The sequence below is a fragment of the Capra hircus genome, chromosome 11 (assembly GCF_001704415.2).
Source record: "Capra hircus breed San Clemente chromosome 11, ASM170441v1, whole genome shotgun sequence".
Lineage (NCBI taxonomy): Eukaryota > Metazoa > Chordata > Mammalia > Artiodactyla > Bovidae > Capra > Capra hircus.
This window is the reverse complement of record NC_030818.1, coordinates 25,900,570-25,924,643: the sequence shown is the minus strand read 5'-3', so window position 1 is coordinate 25,924,643 and position 24,074 is coordinate 25,900,570. Positions and strand designations below refer to the sequence as shown.

At 42.1% G+C, this 24,074-nt stretch overlaps 1 protein-coding gene across 1 annotated transcript in view; it reads left to right on the top strand.

The window, feature by feature from the left end:
- ABCG5 (ATP binding cassette subfamily G member 5) overlaps positions 1-14,262 on the top strand; it is a 32,950-nt gene extending 18,688 nt beyond the window's left edge. The window contains exons 8-13 of the mRNA XM_005686547.3: positions 375-588; positions 671-876; positions 1,985-2,123; positions 8,669-8,854; positions 12,824-12,936; positions 13,756-14,262. Coding sequence (XP_005686604.1) covers positions 375-588; positions 671-876; positions 1,985-2,123; positions 8,669-8,854; positions 12,824-12,936; positions 13,756-13,949 — 1,052 coding nt within the window. The 3' untranslated portion in view covers positions 13,950-14,262. The remainder of the gene's footprint in view (positions 1-374; positions 589-670; positions 877-1,984; positions 2,124-8,668; positions 8,855-12,823; positions 12,937-13,755) is intronic.

Sequence of the window (24,074 nt, the reverse complement as noted above, 5' to 3'; positions counted from 1 at the left end):
AAATGACACCGGTAAAGTGGATTTTATTTCTGCTTTTGTTCTGGTGTTTTTACTCTTCAGAATATTAATTTGGCTGAGTCAATTAACTTGCCATAGATGACCTGTCAGAATGAGATGGGGGATCTCTCTTGAAATGGTGAACTTCTGGATTCTCCCAGACAGGCTTATGGGGATCCTCATGGCCCTGCTGATAGCTTTAAAATACTGAAAAAGATTTTTATAGGTGGGCATTAATAACAGGTATTATTTTGATGAGATGAAGTATTATGGCTAGAACTCCTAAATCAATGATGAAACATATATTAGCCATTGTGTGTATATATATATATGCATTTAAAAGCACATGTGTTTTTTGTGTGGCAAAAAAATTTCAGTGGACCTGACATCAGTGGATACCCAAAGCAAAGAACGAGAAATAGAAACCTACAAGAGAGTCCAGATGATTGAATTTGCCTACAAAGAATCAGCAATGTATCACAAAACCTTGGAGGCTATTGAAAGAACAAAGCATCTGAAAACATTACCAAAGATTCCTTTCAAAACCAGAGATTCTCCTGGAGCCCTTTCTAAACTGTGTGTTCTCTTGAGGTAAGAGCCTCACCCCATTTTAGATGGATAGACATCCACTCATAAAAGAAAAGCAATTGAAATGGGGTTGTTTGGCTTTTAGGAGAGTGATGAGAAACTTACTGAGAAATAAGCTGGCGGTGACGATGCGTCTCACTCAGAATCTGATCATGGGTCTGTTCGTCATTTTCTTCCTTCTACGGCTCGGGAAGGATGTGCTGAAGGGTGCCATCCAGGATCGTGTGGGTCTCCTGTACCAGTTTGTGGGTGCCATGCCATACACAGGCATGCTCAACGCTGTGACCCTGTGTGAGTGCCTTGCCCAGGAGGTGTGCCCCCAGAGTGAGGGTAGGGGCTTCTCTCTCCCTGAATATCTCCTTTCTCCAGCTGACACTTTGCGAGACTGCACCAATATAAGGGTATTCCTCTGAGCCAACCTGGCCCTCTCCAGGTTCTTTCTCTGGGAAAAGGTAACTTGTGAATTGCTAACACCTCAGTGAGAATTTGGAGAAGGCAGTGGCACCCCACTCCAGTACTCTTGCCTGGAAAATCCTGTGGATGGAGGAGCCTGGTAGGCTGCAGTCCATGAGGTAGCTAAGAGTCGGACACAACTGAGTGACTTCACTTTGACTTTTCACTTTCATGCATTGGAGAAGGAAATAGCAACCCACTCCAGTGTTCTTGCCTGGAGAATCCCAGGGACGGGGGAGCCTGGTGGGCTGCCATCTATGGGGTTGCAGAGTTGGATACGACTGAGGCAACTTAGCAGCAGCAGCAGTGAGAATTGGGTCACCACATGGATCTCCTTGAGGCTTTCTGAGGATCCAGGTGAAACAGGAAGTTATGAGGAGCTGATGGGGCAGCTGATGGTGGTGGTTTTAGAAGATCAGCCCTGGTATCCTATCTTAGCCATGAGGAGGCGCAGCTCACTGGGGCCCGGATGCCTGGTCAACTTTGCTCTGTTAACGTTCTTTGTGGAGCCTTATTTAGGACAGCCAGCATATGGTTTTCAAACTCAGTGGGAGTCCAGAAGCAATACCTAGCCTGATGTTCAGTGCTAAGGCCCTGCACAAAAAGAGGACACAGGGCCTCACGCCACTCCTTTGTATCTCTTTTGCATGTGTATTCTTGAATTGGTGACACCCCTCCTCCACTTTAGAGACATGGAAATAAATGACCTTACTGTAGTCCTACTATAGTTCAGGTAGAATGTATGTTTCCGGGGGGGGAGGGGTGTCCATAGTTCTATGGATGGCAGTCCCTTCTCTCCATCACTGGGGGGCTCCAGCTGGTCCTCACCACCCAGTGCTGATAGACCTCAAGTTCAGCCTGGGCTAGCACCACCCCCTGCCCTTCCACCCCTGCCCCACCAGCTGTGTGGTGACCGGCTCTTCTGAAACCTGCCTTCTGTGCCCAGTTCCTGTGCTGCGTGCCGTCAGTGACCAGGAGAGCCAGGATGGCCTGTACCACAAGTGGCAGATGCTGCTGGCCTACATGCTGCACGTGCTTCCCTTCAGCGTCTTCGCCACCCTCATATGCTGCGGTGTGTGCTACTGGTAAGGAAGAGGCTGTCCAGAGGCCTTCAGTTCTCCCCCTCCCATGGCCAGTGGGACCAGTGGAGCAAGAGGCCAAGGATAAACCGCTCTCCACTCTGCAGGGTCTGTCTTTGCCCACTAAAGTCTTGTACAACGTTCCATCCTTCAGGGCAAATACAAGAACTCCTCTGGGGGCCACATGGGGTCTGAGAGCAGACCAGTAAGGCTACACATACCAGGGAATAGCCTGTCACACATTCACTGAACCAAGCAGAGGGCTCGGGAGTAGCTGGGACCAGGCCACCCAGGCCACTGTAAGCTGGAGCAGCAATGCTGCCTGAGGTTTCAATGACCGACCTGGGGCATCACAGTTGGTTGGGGGTGATGGGGGCTTGAGGAATCAAGAGTGACTGTGGGGAGAAGGCTTTGAAAAACCACGAAGCATCCCTGATGCTTTTGATGGATGGTTTGTAGATGATGCTTTTTATTTCATAGAACTTTTAACAGATATAATCCGAAAGTATGTAGAGTCATTTGTTGATTTGGTGTGAGAGAGAGATGTATCCTCCTTAATCCCTGTGGCTTTCCCCTAAGATGGGGGAATCACGTGGTATTCTGTGACTCCAGCAGTGAAAGGCGCCCAGCTTGTCATCCCGAGAGAGGGCTTCAGGCGGTCCTGGAGACACTGTCTTCAGGCCGCTGAATTCCTATGCTGTGCTCATGATATGCCATGTGAAAAATTATGATGAATCGAGTGAAATACAGGTAGAAGGTAACCAACAGCCTGGTTAGTTTGAGCTCTAAGGTGAGGAGTTGGAAAGGCTTGCTGCAGACTCTTAGATGTTGGTGTCAACCTGGGGAGTGACAGAGGCAATGCATGATTGTTCTGGTGAGCAGGAGGGTGGCCTCTCACAGCTGAGGGCGTGCCAGGGACCGCGTGGCCCTCCTTGCTGGTCCTGAGGAAGCCTCTTTATCCTCTGGCACTCAGGAACATGCTGAATCTCTGATCTGTGATGTAAACTACAGGCCCAACCCACGTGTGCGTCCTCGGTCACGTCTGACTCTCTGTGGGGACTGAAAGCTGGAGTTTTTTCTGACTCTTAGCAGCATATCAGACCTGAACTCACTCAGTAGCAAAATCTGATCGGAACCAACATGAGGTTCTTTGTACTTTCCTAACAGTAACCCTTCTGTTTTGTGGAAATACTAATGTGCTTGAATGCAGGTGAAATCCTGAACCTCACTTTGGCAAGCATGGTCTATGCAGTATGACACCTTCCGCAAATCTGTAAATTGCCGCATTCTAAAACACATCTGCCCCTAAAGTGTTTCAGATGATGGACTGTGGACATAAGCAAATCTTCACATGACTTTAATTCAAGAAAGTGTAAGATTAATATAAGCAATGTTAATAAAATATTATTATAAAAAACCACTGTGTTGAGGCATATAATGACAATAATAATGACTAACACATTTAGTGCTTGCTTTATGTCAGGCACTAAGAAGTTTAAATATATCATTTCATGTAATCCTGGTCACCATTCTGTAAAGATGGCATTATTCATTATTCTTGTTTGAAGATGAGGAAGCTGAGGCACCAATGGGATATGTCTCTTCCCCATCATTATCCTAGGCAATTACCCAAAGGAGACCAAGGGTCCATTTGGTTGGGCAAGGAGAGGGCCTCTTGGAGGCTTTATAAAGGAGAACTTGAGAGATGAGCAACATTTGAACAGATGGAAAAGGAGCAAGGGTATTCCAGGGGAAGAGAGAGAAGGAGCATAAGTTTAGAAGCAAAAACACATGAGACCTTTTCAGAGAAAAGGTTCAGCTGTGCTGTGGGCAAAGGAGAGTTGGAAGGAGTAGTGGAAAATATGACTGATGACCCTGGAGCCTGCTGGCGAGGTGCTGGATGCCAGGCGAGGGGCTGAGGCGGATGAGATACTGGGACATAGTGGAGGATTTCAGACCTCAGGGAGTGACTCACATCTGGCTGACTCAGGAGGCTGAGGTCCACATCACTTTGGTTGCAGATTGGAGCTAGGGCAGCGGCACTGGCCAGCCCAGTGAGGAGCCGCGGCAACTCTCTGGGAAGGCAGAGGCCCTGGTAAGGAGAGTATCAGTGGCAACGGAAAGTGGGGGGGGGTCACTTTGAGATGTTGGGAAAGTAGAATTGAATGAACTCAAATGAAATGGATTTGTTGGGGGGGAAATAAAATCATAGATGATGCCTGCATTTTAGCCACATTTTCAGCCTGGGACCATGGGAAGGTGACAACCTCCTTATCGAGTTTGCCAGGAAAGAGAATTGACTTGGTTTTGAACACACTGCTACATCTGAGATGCTACAGGACACCCAACTGGAGATGTCAGTCTGAGGTCTGAGTGACAGATTGGTGTAGGAAAAAAAAGGCGAGAGGAGTAAGAGTCAAGACCTGGAAATGGATTCTTTAGGAGAGAATGTTAGAAAGGGAGGAAGCACTCAGTATAATATCTTAAGAACATTCAGAGAGTGGGAAGAGGCAAGTGACTCAGTGAGAGAGGCAGAGAGGTGGTCAGAGGTGGAAGGAGAAGCTGGATCAGGTAGCATCAGAGACACCAAGAGAGGAGAGAGTTTCAAGGGCATATAATAAATCTGACAGTGCTGCAGATGTTCAAGGGGGCGTATCATAAGATTAAGGAGGTGTTGGTGCTCTTCCTAAAAAGAGCTTTAGCAGAGTGGTGGGGGTGCAAGGCAGGCTTACAAGAGAAGAAGGAGTGAGATGGAAGGAGATGCTGTTTGAGAAGCTTGCTGGTATAGGATAGAATGAAGAGGGGGAAGTTGCTTAAAAGGTTAGCAGACTCAAGGAATGGTTATTTTATGACATGTTAAGTAAGACCATTGAGAAAAACCACTAGATTGAGAGTAGATGAAACTATAGAAAAATTGGATAGTTCACAGATCAAGTTTCCAGATTAGGCCAGAAACAGGGAAATCAGGTTAACATAGAACAGTTTTAAGTAACAAGTAACATTTAAATATAAGACCTGGTGAGTGATCAAGATTAAATGTGTGGAGTCAATGTAATTGATGAGGTTATGTAATTAGGAGGCACTGATGTTGATGAATTATCAAGATTAAAGACCTTGAGGATAATAATAATGGACAGGAGTGCAAAACTGACCCTGATCCAGAAGCTATGAAAGCATGAAAGGTGAGGCAGTGCCTTAAAAGGGGCATAAAAGTGATAGTATAAGCAAACTTCATGATTTCTATAGGAGGAAAGGCAGATGACCTTGAAGAGTGGTAGGGAGGTGTGGATGTTCAGTTCAGTTGCTCAGTCGTGTCTGACTCTTTGCGACCCCATGAATCACAGCACACCAGGCCTCCCTGTCCATCACCAACTCTCCGAGTTCACCTAAACTCATGTCCATCAAGTCAGTGATGCCATCCAGCCATCTCATCCTCTGTCGTCCCCTTCTCCTCCTGCCCCCAACCCCTCCCAGCATCAGGGTCTTTTCCAATGAGTCAACTCTTCGCATGAGGTGGCCAAAGTATTGGAGTTTCAGCTTCAGCATCAGTCCTTCTAAGGAAAACCCAGGACTGATCTCCTTTAGGATGGATTGGTTGGATCTCCTTGCTGTCCAAGGGACTCTCAAGAGTCTTCTCCAACACCACAATTCAAAAGCATCAATTCTTTGGCACTAAGCTTTCTTCACAGTCCAACTCTCACATCCATACATGACCACTGGAAAAACCATAGCCTTGACTAGATGGACCTCTGTTGGGAAAGTAATATCTCTGCTTTTCAATATACTATCTAGGTTGTTCATAACTTTTCTTCCAAGGAGCAAGCGTCTTTTAATTACATGGCTGCAGTCACCATCTGCAGTGATTTTGAGCCCCCCAAAATAAAGTCTGTCACTGTTTCCACTGTTTCCCCATCTATTTCCCATGAAGTGATGGGACCAGGTGCCATGATCTTCGTTTTCTGAATGTTGAGCTTTAAGCCAACTTTTTCACTCTCCTCTTTCACTTTCATCAAGAGGCTTTTTAGTTCCTCTTCACTTTCTGCCATAAGGGTGGTGTCATCTGCATATCTGAGGTTATTGATATTTCTCCTGGCAATCTTGATTCCAGCTTGTGCTTCTTCCAGCCCAGCATTTCTCATGATGTACTCTGCATATAAGTTAAATAAGCAGGGTGACAGTATACAGCCTTGACATACTCCTTTTCCTATTTGGAACCAGTCTCTTGTTCCATGTCCAGTTCTAACTGTTGCTTCCTGACCTGCATATAGGTTTCTCAAGAGGCAGCTCAGGTGGTCTGGGTTTCCCATCTCTTGAAGAATTTTCCACAGTTTATTGTGATCCACACAGTCAAAGACTTTGGCATAGTCAATGAAGCAGACATAGATGTTTTTCTGGAACTCTCTTGCTTTTTCCATGATTCAGCGGATGTTGGCAATTTGATCTCTGGTTCCTCTGCCTTTTCTAAAACCAGCTTGAACATCTGGAAGTTCATGGTTCATGTACTGCTGAAGCCTGGCTCAGAGAATTTTGAGCATTACTTTACTAGCGTGTGAGATGAGTGCAATTGTGCGGTAGTTTGAGCATTCTTTGGCATTGCCTTTCTTTGGGATTGGAATGAAAACTGACCTTTTCCAGTCCTGTGGCCACTGCTGAGTGTTCCAAATTTGCTGGCATATTGAGTGCAGCACTTTCACAGTATCATCTTTAGGATTTGAAATAGCTCAACTGGAATTCCATCACCTCCACTGGCTTTGTTCATAGTGCTGCTTCCTAAGGCCCACTTGACTTCACATTCCAGGATGTCTGGCTCTAGGTGAGTGATCACACCGCCATGATTATCTGGGTTGTGAAGCTCTTTTTTGTACCATTCTTATGTGTATTCTTGCCACCTCTTCTTAATATCTTCTGCTTCTGTTAGATCCATACCATTTCTGTCCTTTATCGAGCCCATCTTTGCATGAAATGTTTCCTTGGTATCTCTAATTTTCTTGAAGAGATCTCTAGTCTTTCCCATTCTGTTGTTTTCCTCTATTTCTTTGCATTGATCGCTGAGGAAGGCTTTCTTATCTCTTCTTGCTATTCTTTGGAACTCTGCATTCAGATGCTTATATCTTTCCTTTTCTCCTTTGTTTTTCACTTCTCCTTTAACAGTTATTTGTAAGGCCTCCTCAGACAGCCATTTTGCTTTTTTGCATTTCTTTTCCATGGGGTGGTCTTGATCCCTGTCTCCTGTACAATGTCACGAACCTCTGTCCATAGTTCATCAGTCACTCTATCAGATCTAGTCCCTTAAATCTATTCCTCACTTCCACTGTATAATCATAAGGGATTTGATTCATTCAGGTCATTCCTGAATGGTCTAGTGGTTTTCCCCACTTTCTTCCATTTAAGTCTGAATTCTGCAATAAGGAGTTCATGATCTGAGCCACAGTCAGCTCCTGGTCTTGCTTTTGCTGACTGTATAGAGCTTCTCCATCTTTGGCTACAAAGAATATAATCAATATGATTTCAGTGTTGACCATCTGGTGATGTCCATGTGTAGAGTCTTCTCATGTGTTGTTGGAAGAGAGTGTTTGTTATGACCAGTGCGTTTTCTTGGCAAAACTCTATTAGCCTTTGCCCTGCTTTATTCCATACTCCAAGGCCAAATTTGCCTGTTACTCCAAATGGAAAATCCCATGAGTTGAGGAGCCTGGTGGGCTTCTGTCTAAGGGGTCTCACAGAGTTGGACACGACTGAAGTGATTTAGCAGCAGCAGCAGCCAAGTGTGTCTTGACTTCCTACTTTGGCATTCCAGTCCCCTATAATGAAAAGGATATCTTTTTTTGGGTGTTAGTTCTAAAAGGTCTTGTAGGTCTTCATAGAACTGTTCAACCTCAGCTTCTTCAGCATTACTGGTTAGGGCATAGGGATGTTAAGACATGCTAACTCCTCCTCCTTACTTTACAAATGGAAGAAAGAGCAGCCATGTCTGAGGGCTGTTGAGCACATGCTATCACCAGGGAAATGTTATTTGGTGAAAGGAATATAAGGGGTTATAAGCGTAGCTTGTTTACAAGAACATGAAGGTCAAATCAGTAGAAGGGTTTGGTAGAATAAGACAAGAATGTACTGGCAATAACCCCAGGATATAGGAATGAGGCGCCCAGCGGAGGGGCTGAGAACCAGGTTTTGTGAGTCCTTGGCATTAGGGTGGGAGCAGCATGGGCCAGGCAGAATGTGGCTGCTTATGGAGAAGCCTGGACACCTCAGCCGTACTCACTGCAGCGAATTGTGACCATCCTCTAGGTGTTGGTATTTTTCTGGGAGAGCTGAGGAGCTGTAAAACAGGAAAAGGGGGCTCAGTTGACTTGGGGCCAACAGTACAGTAAGCAGGACAAAATGGCCTCAAATGGCCCTGTTCCAAAAAGGCCTTTCAAAGGGGGGTTTGGCTTGCCTTGCAGACTCTTCCCACTCATTAACTACCATGGATTTATTCCTAGAAGGCAACTGTGCAGTTTTTCTTATATGATAACCCTTGGAGAGGAACTAAAGACCTTATGTTTTTCTAGGACTCTGGCCTTATACCCTGAGGCTGCCAGATTTGCATATTTCTCTGTTGCTCTCTTGGCCCCCCACTTAATTGGTGAATTTCTGAGCCTTGTGCTGCTTGGCGTGATCCAAAACCCAAATGTGGTCAACAGCGTGGTGGCCCTGCTCTCCATTGCTGGGGTGCTTATGGGCTCTGGCTTCGTGAGGTAAGATCTAACAATACCAACAGGTTTAGGCTGGTGTGGTTTGATGTTAATGATCACCTAAGGATGATGATTGTAAGGCATTCCAGAGGAGCGTGGTGATACTCTTATCACCTCACAGTAGAGTGTTTGTAGTGCTTACTCATCAGTATTGCTCAGACTCTGAACTGTTTACAGTTTATTCAATAAAAGGTCTTCAGAGTGAGATTCAGGAAATGATGATTTAGGTATGTTATCAATATGATTCATATGTCATAAGCCATTACAGCAAAAGGAGAAAAGCCAAGCTATCGCCCAGAAGCGCAGCCTATTACAGGCTAACTAGCATGCATGGAGAATCCCAGGGACGGGGGAGCCTGGTGGGCTGCCGTCTATGGGGTCGCACAGAGTCGGACACGACTGAAGCGACTGAGCAGCAGCAGCATGCATTTAGTCCATTTCTTCCCCTGGCACTGTTGAGTTTCTATTCCAGCTCTCAATTCCTGGGTATTTCAAGGAAGTTAGAATAGTCAGATAAGAAAAGAGGTAAGAGAAGGTTAAGAGACTGCTGAAGAAAGTATCAGGACCAGAAGGACATGCACCAAATGTTAACAGTGTTATCTCTGGGTGACATTCATTTTTTTCTTTATATTTTCCTCTATTTTGTGAACTTTCTATAATGGGCAAGCATTATTTCATAACCAAGAAAAAAATACACATGCACACATACATATATTTTAAAAAAGTAGTAGCAAGAAGGGTGGAAAATTTTAGGAGGGTGAAAGTGGCTCCTGGTGGGTGATGTGAGTTGGATCCAGTAAGCAAACTATGGGTCCCTGAGAAAATGTGAAGACGGCTATTTCTTTGACTTAAAAACCAGTCAAATAAGCTACTGAGCAGCTATTACATGTAATCATATGTCTTTGTTTACTTATTTAACTCAGAGCAATTGATGTTCAGGTAAGAAAACTAAGCTCAGACTTGACTGTGTTCTGCTCACACTGTGAGGAGCCTCTCAGGAAGCATGTGGCTCCCTGAAGTCTGAGTCTTCCTCCTACCGCTCAGCTGCCAAGTGACCATTGGCAAGTCACTTTTCCATCTTAATTAGTTTCGTTTCTAAGATGGAGATAATGATCTCAGCCCCCTCTGTCTCAAGGGAACATGAGACTCAAATGAGGTCATCAGTGTGGAAACACTTCATGAACTGTAGTGACTTATAAAAGGTGAGATATTATTAAGCAAAGTGAGCTAGGTTTTGGGCAGTCAAGGAGATATTTCTGTACAGTGACACCATGACATTGTATTGGCCTATGTGGCTAAAGTGGCTTGTTTGCATCTATGAAAAATACACAGGATCCAGTCACCCCAGTGGCATGAAATCAAGACCGCAGGTTACGGACCCAACCTTCAGCAGCATTTCCTCTTTCTTATTTGAATCGTTATATGTCTGATTTATAGGAAGAAGGGATTGGTTGTTTTTAAGAGGGAGGCAGTGGCCAACATTACCAAAATGCTCTTGGGTTCTTTGTAAAACCTCAGTATCCCAAGGCTTCACCTGGTTCCATTCCCATCACTGGGGTGAAACTACTCCTGAAGGCCACATCAACGTCGCAGTCATCGGGTTTATATTTTTCCTTCAACTCATCTTTTCTGACTGACTGCCTACAACATTTGCACTTTTGGGTCCGTCTTCCTTTAAACTCAAGTGGAAATAGCTTTGTTCTTTCTCCTTACAAAAGAATGCAGGTTCTTTGGGGAAAAAATATACACAATGTAGAAACATATTAAGTAAGTTATTTACCTGAAGTATCACATCCCAGAGTTAAATTTTGTTGTGTATTTTGCTAGACTTTTATGTAATCTTTAAATAAGCTCATACTGTTGTGAAAGGGTAAGGTATGCATGCTTTTCTCCCCCTTGCAGAAGGTCCCACGTCAATAAATTTGGGTCTGTGGTTCCTCCCTCTTGGATGTATTGTGAGGATTTCTGTGTCACTGCCTGGTTTTCCTCCTGTGTCTTTCACTGATCAATTCATCCCCCTCTGTGCCTGCATAAAGCCTGCCTGCCGTTGCCTTGGCAGGACAAGCTGTCTCTGACAGGCCCCTTTGTTAGGTCTCACTGCTCATGTTGCAGTCTTCCTTAGATAGACTGTCAGCACCTTGAGAGAAGCATTACAGCTTCTCTCAGCGGCTGGCCCAAGGCCTTTGACCAATTAGGTTTGCAAAAAATATTTGGACTGAGGGCTTCCCTGTGGCTCAGAGGTTAAAGCATCTGCCTGCAATGCGGGAGACCCAGGTTCATTTCCTGGGTCGGAAAGATCCCCTGGAGAAGGAAATAGCAACCCACTCCAGTATTCTTGCCTGGAGAATCCCATGGAGGGAGGAGCCTGGTGGGCTGCAGTCCATGGGGTCGCTAAGAGTTGGACACGACTGAGCGACTTCACAAAAAAAATTCACAAAATAAATGAATGACTATTCTCTTCTTGGACTTACCTGTACACTGGATCAGTGACCAGATCACATTGGTTTTCTTCCCCGCTGTCAAATCACAAATGCACGTGGGGCCTTTGTGTTTGCCCTGTGGGGTGCAGTACGGGACAAAGACACACAGTTCCTACCTCGTCACCCTCCAGCCAGCTGGGCAGCTGTCTGCTCCTGGCCACCATCCTGCCCCAGGCCTTTGTCATCTCACCCTTGCACTGCTGCTGTAGCCTGCTCCCTTTCTTGCTGTTCCTCCTCTGTCCTTACTCTGGTCCATCCTACTTGCTGGTGCCACATTAATACTCTTAAAACACTGATTGACATGTGATCGTTTTCATGGTGCTTCAATGGCAAGCCCCTACAAGGCCCTGAAAACAGCTGGTCAAGCTGCCATTCTCAACTCACCTCCCACTGCTCCCAGATCAGACCCTCCGCTCGAGCCTTTCTGGCCCATCCAGCCGCACAGGCCTGTGCTCATACTGTTCTGCCGTCCTAGTGGTCTTCCCCTTCCCCAGACTCCCATCTGCCTTTTCCAATTAGCCACCTCTCAGTGTGGCCAAGTCAATTTCGTACCTCAGAACACTGTCAATAACTGAAAGTCATGGAGTTTGGGGATCACGTGGTGAAACCGTAAATACTAAATACAAGAATATCGTGGACACTTGGTACTGTTTTTCTATACTTTCTAAGCACAAATGGTTCACCACTGTGTATTTTTATAGTCTTAAGGATATATAATCTATGTCTCCTGACTCCATTATGAGTCCTTAAGGGTAGGGTACTTCTTTTGAATTCCTTAAGCACCCTGAATTAGTGCCTTGCAAACAGAAAGAATTTAATGCATGTTTATTGACTGATAGAAGCTACACAGTGAACCGAGAAGGGCACAAGGCCGGCATGAGGTTCCTCCTGAAACAGGTTTCACAATGAGTGTCTGCTGGTTCTCCCCATCCCTTGTGTTACAGTCCACTTCTCACTTCATACTCTAACATGTTCAAGTCTATTTAATCACAAACCTCCTCTAATGTGATGCGTTAACGTTATTTTCTTTTATGTTTATATCAATGGTGCCTAACAATAAAATTAAATACAGTCCATTGTCAGGGGTGTGTTACATTAAGGTTTCTTCTATTGTGGACCACCAAGCTGTGATTTAAAATGATGCAGTGCTATGCTTACTGACTTGAAAGGCTATCTGAGATACACGTTTGTTTGAAAAAGCCGGTTAGGAAAGAGGATAAGTACTTTGATTCCATTTACGTAAAATGTCATATCTATATGTATTACATATATCACTAAAATGTTAATAGCAGTTATTTCTGGGCAGTGGTATTTCTCTATACTTCTCAGTGTTGTTTGAACTTTTTGTAGTAAGCATAATTTTTATCATGAGAGTCGAAAACCTATGTACATTCCTTTTGGGAAATATAAGCGTTGCCTTTCTTTTCATTTGGTAGGACTGTTACCAAAGCCTACTGAAGTTTTTCTTTCTTTCTTTTTGCTTTTTCTTAAGAAACATACAAGAAATGCCCATTCCTTTCAAAATCCTTGGCTATTTTACATTCCAAAAATATTGCTCTGAGATTCTCGTAGTCAATGAGTTCTATGGACAGAATTTCACTTGTGGTAAGTATTCTATTTTGGAATTTATTTTTATATATTCATTTGAAAACACAATTTCTTGAGGGAAATGTATTTTTTAAGTAAAAAACTATTGTAAAATGTAAAATAGATTTAAAACTTTGTTTTGAAGAGTCTAACATTTTCTCTGATTTTTAAAATAGTAAGCATTCATCAAGCTAATCACTTGTCAAAGGCCAGCAGCTTAGGGGCATTCTGATGTTCTTAGAAAATGACAGATTTAACATACACTGAAGTAAACTCTAATATATTCTGGATGGAATCAGTTTCTATACCTACTGAACAGGCTGAAACACGCTGCAGTGGCTTCCTGTTCCCCCAAATTTACGGAGTATGTAGCTGAGTGAAGCCATATTTGCCACAAGTGTTCCCTAGTCCTGCGAGAGGGCAGTGGGAATACAGCAAGGCCCTCCTAGCCATCGGAAATCCCAGGCCACTCTGTGAAGTCAACAAAAGAACAAGACAGAATGTCATAGTTGTTTTAAATCTTTCTAGGTGATAACATTAGTAACCTTGGGATACTCAGTGCTAAGTGATCATAATTTTTATCAGTACTATTCATTCATTTGGGTAATGGATATATACCCAAAATGGGAACAAGCACATTTCCACCTTCAAGGCTCCCAACACTCACTATTGCTTCATCTAATAATGAATTCTTGGCTCTCTAAAAAGTCCTGTGTATCTTTATGAAGAAGGGTACTTAGCAGAATACTAAGCATTTAGTGGGCATTTGGTAAACACATGTGGATTAAATTATCTTGGAAGTACCATATCTGACACTGTTGATCTTTTCCCTGGCAGGCAACTCAAATGCTTCTGTGTCAACTAACCCAATGTGCACCATCACTCAAGGAGCTCAGTTCATTGAGAGAAACTGCCCAGGTGCAACGTCCAGATTCACAGCAAACTTTCTCATTTTGTATTCATTTATCCCAGCTCTTGTCATCCTAGGAATAATTGTTTTTAAAATAAGGGATTATCTCATTAGCAGATAGTAAAGGACACTGCTACAAAATGGAACTTAAGCTCCTAGATATACATGACTGCTTTGAATTTCTGAAGTAAAAATGCCACATGATTCTCAGTAGTACATTTAAGTCTTTTAACCATTAAGAACACCATCTGTGCCCACTGGATCCATGCAGGCCTGGAATGCTATTCCAACTTGGAGGGACATGTGTTATTTGGAAATTGTGATGGAGCAAGTTCAAAGATGTAAATAATAATTCATAAAGTTATGGGAGACTAGTGTGACTATTTGTCTTTGTTCTAGACAGAGAAAAATAGGTCAAAGATTATGCTTATATTTGATAAAGGGCTTGGTAAAAAAGAAAATATTTGAATATTATCAGCTGTAAGTAACAGAAAAAGAGTTGTTTCACTGAAGCAAAGCATCACACAGAATTGGGTAAGAATGGTTTCACTATCATTTCAAAACCCATATTTATGTGTCCAAGTCCAGATAAGTTACCTAGTCACATGGAGAGGATGTTGGATAGACGGTGAGTGAAGACCCCTGACACAGAGCATCTGCTGACTTTATGGAGGGTTAAAAATGAAAAACGGCAGGAATGGGCTGAACTGAAAACAGCACACTAGACAAAAATAGTTCACTATTTTTCACTGTCAACTTAGTTTACTTACAAAATTAAATGTTACTAGATAAAGTGTATGCATGAACTGAGAAATGACCTTTTTAAGGTTAGAGAGCAGCTGTTATTTAAAGTCCACATAGAAAAGATGCTCAACTGACATGACATTTACACTAAGAAGAACAGAGTTACATGCTAGGGATTCATGTTCTTGAATTAAAAGAATGCTGATCAATATGTATTTTTAAGGATCAAATGATGTATATAGATTATTAAAAGTGGGTTCTGGACTAACTGATGGATTATCTTTCTGATCTTCAAGTAATTCATGTACAAGTCTGAAATGAAACTGTCTCCATGTTACCATGGTAACTTTGAATGAGACTATCTTACAGAGTACATGAACTTGTTCAGTTATTGTAACCTAACTTGTAAAGAATGATAAATTATAGTATTTGAAATATCTCACATTATAGTGAGAAAGTTCATTTTATTAAGGAAACCATGGTAAAATTCCATTTCTCAGAACAGTATTCAAGAATCTGGAGACATTGGTAAATTACCAAAATAGTATTGTCAGTTTTTATAAAAGGTCTTTGACACTGATGATTATGGTATAATAGTTACATAATGCCTTACAGATTATATATGTCACACCAGTTATAGACAGTTCTAGAGATGATAATCTATTAAAGCAGTTCAAAGAGAGTCCCACAGGAACCTCTTTTGAAATCACTGATTTCAACTTACTAAAGATATGGGTGCACAATCTAAGTGGAAACATTTTTCTACTATTCATATGCAGATGGAATTTCATTCTAGTGCAGAAACATTTGGAAAATTGACATAGCATGTGACTTCGAGCTATTAAATGTTAGTGATACTATCTCAGAAAAACACAATGACTTTTCAACACGTGACAGTTTCTCAAGTTAAAAATGGACAGTGATGTGTAAGAAAATCAAATAATACAAAATCCTGCTCCCACCAAGTCAGTAATATTTCTGAGATCATAACATTCGGTGTTAAAGGGAGCTCTTTGCAGCACTCAGGAAAGGCGCCTGTTTCTATGACTGTAGTTCCTTGGAGACATGGTGACAATTCTGTTTTCCAGAGGACTGGAACCATATGCACCGACTGTCACTAGTTTAGGAACTTATATTTCATTGCTATAACAGGGTAGTTTGCTATCCACTCTGATACCGCTTGTCAATCTTTGTGTTCTTAAAGTTAGTAAATGCTTATTTAAAGCTGGGTGCATAGCATAATAAAGTTAACATATTTTATAGTGGAAATGGAAGAACATGGGATAACTTACTTTCCTGTTTAATGACAGCAGTTATGCTTACTCCAACTGAACTTGGCTAGCAGATACATCTCCAGAAGTTAGAAGGCGTCTTAAAGGCTATCCCACCTTGGAAATGATCTTGGTTATTACCAACTCATACAGTTTTGGCCTGCTTATTGATAGAATATTTCCTTAAATTTGCCTGTTCTTCAAAAAGTTGTACTCTAAGTATATCAGAATCACCAGAGGTACTGATGAAAAACGCAGATTACTAAGCTGCATTCCAGACCCACTGATTGAGGATCTCAGGCTGTGGGGATTCAGGAATGTATTTTCTTTTTTTAAAAAAAGATTTGTTTCATTTTTTGGCCAGGGTGGGTCTTCGTTGCTGCACACGGGCCTTCTCCAGTTGTGGTGAGCCCGGGCTACTCTTCATTGTGGTGTGCAGGCTTCTCCTTGTGGAGCAGGGGCTGCAGGGCACGTGGGCTCAGTAGCTGTGGCACACAGGTTTAGCTGCTCTGCAGCGTGTGGGATCTGGAACCTGTGTCCCTTGCATTGTACAGCAAATTCTTAACCACTGGCCTACCAGGGAAGCCCAATTTTTTTTTTTTTTTGACTGAAGTATAGTTGACTTACAATGTTGTTAGTTTCTGTTGTACAGCAAAGTGATTCAGTTGTGTGCGTGTGTATATACATATATATATTAGATATGGTGCATGTATTTTCCTAATCATAGTTTTGTCTGGGTATATGCTCAGGGATAGGATTGCTGAATCATATGGGAATTCTGTTTTTAGTTTTCTAAGGAACCTCCATGCTGTTCTCCACAATGGCTGCACCAACTTACATTCCCACCAACAGTGTAGGAAGGTTCCCTTGTCTCCACACCCTCTCCAGCATTTGTTATTTGTAGACTTTTTAATGATGGTTATTCTGATCAGTGTGAAATGTTACTTCATTGTTTTTATTTGCATTTCTCTAAAAATTAGCAATACTGAACATCTATTATTTGTAATATTGAGCATCTTACAAATAGCTGTGAAAAAAAGAGAAGTGAAAAGCAAAGGAGAAAAGGACAGATAGACCCATTTGAATGCAGAGTTCAAAACAATAGCAAGGAGAGATAAAAAGCTTTCCTCAGTGATCAGTGCAAAGAAATAGAGGAAAACAATAGAATGAGAAAGACTAGAGATCTCTTCAAGAAAATTAAAAATACCCAGGGAACATTTCATGCAAAGATGGGCTCGATAAAGGACAGAATTGGTATGCACCTAACAGAAGCAGAAGATATTAAGAAGAGGTAGCAAGATTACACAGAAGAACTGTACAGAAAAGATCTTCATGACCCAGATATAATCACAATGGTGTCATTGCTTACCTAGAGCCAGACATCCTGGAATGTGAAGTCAAATGGGCCTTAGGAAGCATCACTATGAACAAAGCTAGTGGAGGTGATGGAATTCCAGTTGAGCTATTTCAAATCCTAAAAGATGCTGCTGTGAAAGTGCTGCACGCAATATGCCAGCAAATTTGGAAAACTCGGCAGTGGCCACAGGACTGGAAAAGGTCAGTTTTCATTCCAATCCCAAAGAAAGGCATTGCCAAAGAATGCTCAAACTACCGCACAACTGCACTCATCTCACACGCTAGTAAAGTAATGCTCAAATTCTCCAAGCCAGGCTTCAGCAATACGTGAACCGTGAACTTCCAGATGTTCAAGCTGGTTTTAGAAAAGGCAGAGGAACCAGAGATCAAATTGCCAACATCCACTGGATCGTCGAAAAAGCAAGAGAGTTCCAGAAAAACATCTACTTCTGCTTTATTGACTATGCCAAAGCCTTTGACTGTGTGGATCACAACGCTGTGGAAAAGTCTGAAAGAGATGGGAATACCAAACCACCTGCCTGCCTCCTGAGAAATCTGTGTGCAGGTCAAGAGGCAACAGTTAGAACTGGACATGGAACAACAGATGGGTTCCAAATCAGGAAAGAAGTATGTCAAGGCTGTATATTGTCACTCTATAAGCAGAGTGCATCATGAGAAATGCTGGGTTGGATGAAGCACAAGCTGGAATCAAGCTTGCCAGGAGAAATATCAATAACCTCAGATATGCAGATGACATCACACTTATGGAAGAAAGTGAAGAAGAACTAAATAGCTTCTTGATGAAAGTGAAAGATAAGAGTGAAAAAGTTGGCTTAAAACTCAATATTCAGAAAACTAAAATGGCATCTGGTCCCATCACTTCATGCAAACAGATGGGGAAGCAGTGGAAACAGTGACAGACTTTACTTTTTTGGGCTCCAAAATCAGCGCAGATGGTGATTGCAGCCGTGAAATTAAAAGACGTTTGCTCCTTGGAAGAAAAGTTATGACCGTCCTAGACAGTATATTAAAAAGCAGAGACATTACTTTGCCAACAAAGGTCTGTCTAGTCAAAGCTATGGTTTTTCCAGTAGTCATGTATGGATGTGAGAGTTGGACTATAAAGAAAGCTGAGCACCGAAGAATTGATGCTTTTGAACTGTGGTGTTGGAGAAGACTCTTGAGAGTCCCTTGGACTGCAAGGAGATCTCCAACCAGTCCATCCTAAAGGAAATCAGTCCTGAATATTCATTGGAAGAGCTGATGTTGAAGCTGAATCTCCAATACTTTGGCCACCTGATGCAAACAACTGACTCATTTGAAAAGACTGGATGCTGGGAAAGACTGAAGGTGGGAGAAGTGGACGACAGATGATAAGATGGTTGGATGGCATCACCGACTCAATGGAACTGAGTTTGAGTAAGCTCTGGGAGTTGGTGATGAATAGCGAAGCGTGGCGTGCTGTAGTCCATGGGGTTGCAAAGAGTCGGACGCGACTGAGCGACTGAACTGAACTAAGCATCTATTTATGTGCCTATTTGCCATCTGTATTTCTTCTTTGGAGAAATGTCTATATTTTCTGCCCATTTTCTGGATTAGTTTTTTTTTGTTGTTGTTCAGTTGTCTGTTGTTTATATACTTTGGAAATTAGGCCCTTGTTGGTTACATCTTTTGCAAATTTTTCTCCCATCCTGTAGGCTGTTTTTTCATTTTGTTTGTGGTTTCTTTTACTATTCAAAAGCTTGTAACTTTGATTAGGTCCCATTTGTTTATTTTTGTTTTTATTTCTATTGCTTTGGGAGACTGACCTAAGAAACCATTGGTATGATTTATGCCAGAGAATGTTTTGCCTGTGATCTTTTCTAGGAGTTTTATGGTGTCATGTCTTATGTTTAAGTCTTTTTTTTTTTTTAATTTTTTAATTTTTTTTATTTTTTAAATTTTAAAATCTTTAATTCTTACATGCGTTCCCAAACATGAACCCCCCCTCCCACCTCCCTCCCCACAACATCTCTCTGGGTCATCCCCATGCACCAGCCCCAAGCATGCTGCACCCTACGTCAGACATGGACTGGCGATTCAATTCTTACATGACAGTATACATGTTAGAACTCCCATTCTCCCAAATCATCCCACCCTCTCCCTCTCCCTCTGAGTCCAAAAGTCCGTTATACACATCTGTGTCTTTTTTCCTGTCTTGCATACAGGGTCGTCATTGCCATCTTCCTAAATTCCATATATATGTGTTAGTATACTGTATTGGTGTTTTTCTTTCTGGCTTACTTCACTCTGTTTAAGTCTTTAAGCCATTTTGATTTGTGTGTGTGTGTGTGTGTGTGTATGGTGAGAGAGTGCATTGTAACTACATTAATTTACATGTGGTTGTCCAACTTTCTCAACACCACTTGCTGAAGACACTTTTTCCCATTGTATGGCTTCTCCTGGAGGAGAGCATGGCACCCACTTTAGTGTTCTTGCCTGGAGAATTCCATGGACAGAGGAGCCTGATGGGCCACAGTCCATAGGGTTGCAGAGTCAGACAGGACTAAAATGACTTAGCATATACACACGCCTCCTTTGTCAAGATTAATTTGCCATAGGTGTATGGGTTTATTTCTGGGCTATTTTGTGCCAATGATCCACATTTCTGTTTTTGTGGAATCAGCTGTTATGTTTCCTTTTTGATTTCTTAACGTGCTTATTTGGGTTCTCTCTCTTTTTATCTTGGTGAGCCTGGCCAGAGATGTGTTCATCTTATTTATCCTTTCAAAGAACTTGCTCTTGGTTTTATTGATTTTTTTCCCTACTTGTTAAGATCTTTTATTTCCTCTCTGATCTTTATTATTTCCTACCTCTGACTTTAGGTTTTGTTTGTTCTTCCTTTTTGATTCTTTTACATGGTAGATTACGTTACTTGAGATTTTTCTTTTTTTCCTTTGGAAGGCCTGTATTACCATGAACTTGTCTCAGAACTGGTTTTGCCGCATCCTATTGACTTTGTATAGCTGTGTTTTCATTGTCATTTGTCTCAAGATATTTTTTAATTGCTTTCATTGACGACCCATTGGTTTTTTAGTAGCATGTTGTTTAATCTCCATGTAATCTTTTTTTCTCATTTCTTTTTCTGTGGCTAATTTCTAGTTCTATGTTTTTGTGGTCAGAAAAGATGCCTGAGATAATTTCTATACCCTTAAGTTTGTTGAGGCTTGTTTTGTGCCCTAGCATGTGGCCAGAATACTGGAGTGGGTAGCCTTTCCCTTCTCCAGGGGATCTTCCCAACCCAGGAATGGAACCCAGGTCTCCTGCATTGCAGGCAGATTCTTTACCAGCTGAGCCACCAGGGAAGCCCAGTATGTGGTCAGTCCTAGAGAATGTTCCATGTGCACTAGAAAAGATTGTATATTCTGTGGGTTTTTTGGGATGTAATATCCTGATAATGTCAATGAAGTCTAACTGTTCTATTGTATCACTTAAGATCTTTATTACTTATTCTGTCTAGAAGATCTGTCCATTGATGTGAGTGAGGTGTTGAAGTGTCCTACTTATTGTAGTCATGCCTATTTCTCCCATTATGTCTGTTAGTATTTATGTATTAGGGTGCTCCTACATTAGGTGCATCTAGGGTGACAAGTGTAAAATCCTCTTGTTGTACTGATCCTTTTATCATTATCTGGTGTCTTTATGGCCCTTGTTTTAAAATCTATTTTGATATGAGTATTGAGACCCCTGTTTTCTTGTCTTTTCCATTTGCGTGAAGTCTTTTCCCATCCCTTCACTTTGAATCTATGTGTGTTTGTTGCCCTAAAGTGGGACTTATAGGCAGCATATTGTAGGCTCATGTTTTTTATTCAGTTTGCCACCCTGTGCCATTTGATTGAAGCATTTAGTCCATTGGCATTTAAGGTAATTATTGACGCATATGTATTCAAGCTATGTATTTACTGCCATTTAAAACTGTTATTATTGACTATATTTCTTCTTTTCCCTTTTTCCTTTTATTTCTTTTGTATTATACTTACATGCTCTTCTTTTTGGTATTTTATGAATCTGTCGTATGTTTCTAATTTGTGGCTACCCCGTTCTTCAAGTATGTTAATCCCTTTCTATATCTACTTGCTTTGGACTGGTAGTCATGTAGACTCAAACACATTCTAGGGGAAAACAAAACTGTATGTTCTTATTCTCCTTCCCCACATTTTATGATTTTGATGTCCTCTTTTATATCTTCATGTTCATCCTTTTGCTGTTCATTGTGGTTATCATTACTTTCATAGAATTTTAAAATTGTGTACTGGATTATTTAAGTGATTTACTTTCCAACTGTGATTTTCTCTTTCCTACAGATTCTTACTTCTTTTCTATTTAAAGAAGACCTTTCAATATTTCCTTTAAGATAGGCTTAGTATTGCTGTATTTTTTTAGTTTTTGCTTGTCTGAGAAATTCTTTCTCTCCTTCTATTTTAAATAATAATCTTGCTGAGCAGAGTATTCTAGATTACAGAGTTTTCTCTTTCAGTATTTTGAATATATCTTGCCATGCCCCTCTGGCCTGAAATATTTTTTAAATTTTTAATTGGAGGATAATTACTTTACAATATTGTGATGGTTTTTGCCATGCATCATCATGAATCAGCCATATGTGTCTTCCCTCTTGAACCCTCCTCCCACTTTCCTCCCCACCCCATCCCTCTAGGTTGTCACAGAGCATGGGCTTTGGGTTTCCTGCGTCATACATCAAACTCCCACTGGCTATTTTACATATGAAATGTATATGTTTTAATGCTATTCTCTCAAATTATCCCAACCTCTCCTTCCCTCAATGTATCCAGAAGTCTGTTCTTTATGTCTGAGTCTCCTTTGCTGCCCTGCAAGTAGGATAATAGGTACTATCTTGTCTAGATTCCATATACATGTGTTAATATACAGTATTTGTCTTTCTCTAACTTACTTCACTTTGTATAACAGACTCTAGTTTCATCCACCTCACTAGAACTGACTCAAATGTGTTCCTTTTCATAGCAAGGTAATATTCCATTGTGTATATGTACAACTTCATTAACCATTCATCTGTCCACAGACATTGAGATTTCTTCCATGTCCTAGGTATTGTAAACAGTGCAGGAATGAACATTGGGGTACATGTGTCTTTTTCAATTATGGTTTCCTTAGGGTTTATGCCCAGTAGTGGGACTGCTGGGTCGTATGGTAGTTTTATTCTAGTTTTTAAATGTACTCCACAGTGGTTGTTATCAATCTGCATTCCCACCAACAGTGAAAGAGGATTCCCTTTTCTCCACATCCTCTCCAGCATTTATTGCTTGTAGACTTTTTGATGATGGCCATTCTGACCAGTGTGAGATGATAGTTCATTGTAGCTTTGATTTTGGCCTGCAATATTTCTGTACAGAAATCAGCTAATAGCCTTATAAGGGTTCCCTTGTAACTCTTTTTCTGTTTTTCTCTCGCTGCCTTTAGTATTTTCATTATCTCCTTTTTGAAATTGGTGTCTGTTAGACTGCAGAGGCCTGTTTCATTGTTTATTCTTTCAGGAGAATTCTCTTGGTCTTTTACCTGGGAGTGGTTCCTCTATGTCTTCATTTTACTTGTATTTCTTTTACTCTGAGTTTAGAAGAAACAATTATCTACTGTTGTCTTGAAGGGCTATTTATATGTTGGCCTGTCCTTGTCTAGCTTGTGTGGATTTCCTATATTTGGTACGAGGGCTGTTTTTAGTGTGGATGCCTGTCGTGTCTTTCCTCAGCATGTGCTGGTTGTTATCACCTTGATAGGGAGTGTGCAGATGCTTCAGCCGGTGCCCAGTCCTGGGGGTCTTGGTGGTGGTGGTGGCTTAGATGTACCCCTGGAGCATGCAACGGGCGTGGAGGCAGTTCATGATCACTGCTAGAGTTTGCAAGGGAGGTGGTGGTGGTTTGTAACCAATCCTGGAACCAGTGCGGTTGGGGTCCTGCCCTCGGTGAGTCTCTGCACAAAGAAAAAGGCCACAATGGTGGATCTCGCCCCCAGAGAATGATACTTGGCCTCTAAGATGGCCTGGGCTTCCTCCATGTACACCCTCAGTTGTGGTCACACCATCTCCCAGGCTGTTTCTGCACAGCCAGTCTTAGTCCTCTCTCCAGGTCTGATGTCTGAAAGCCTGAGTTCTAATACCCTCCCTGCCCACACCAGCAGACCGGTGTTTCGGGTTGCCACCATGACCATCTATGCAGTTTTTCTTCTCCTCTGGCGGCTGCATTCTCCTTTGAGGCTCTGAGGCTCCCCTTCTGTCCAGGCAGATCTCGCTGGTGAGGGGGCTTCCCAGGGTGCAGGAACCCTTCCTCTTCCACAGCTCCCTTCCAGGGTGAGGAACCCTTCCTCTTCCACAGCTCCCTCCCAGGGGTGCAGGTCCCATCCCGATTCCTTTCTCATTTTCCTTTTAATCTTTTTCCCTATCCGGTTACCTGGAGAATTTCTTGCTCTTTCAGCAGTCTGAGGTGCTCTGCCAGTTTTCATAGATATTCTGTAAGAACCCTTCCACATGTAAATGTATTTTTGCATTTGTGGGAAAAGGGGAGCTTCATGTCCTACTACTCCACCATCATAACTGCTCCTCAGGTATGAGCCTTTTAAATAAATACTTCAGATGCTTCTTGTGCCTCACCATTAATTAGAGTAAAATGATGATACCTGTGAAAGTGACCCCAATTCCACTTTCTTACCAGACATAGCTGAGAATGCCTTAGAGAAGGAATGTGTCTAATATAAATGCTTAACCTTATACCCGCAACTGTTACTAAATGTTCCTAATTTCATATTCCTGAAAACATAAGCAGAAACTTATAGATGCTTTAAGTATACACTACTTAAATACATGCTAA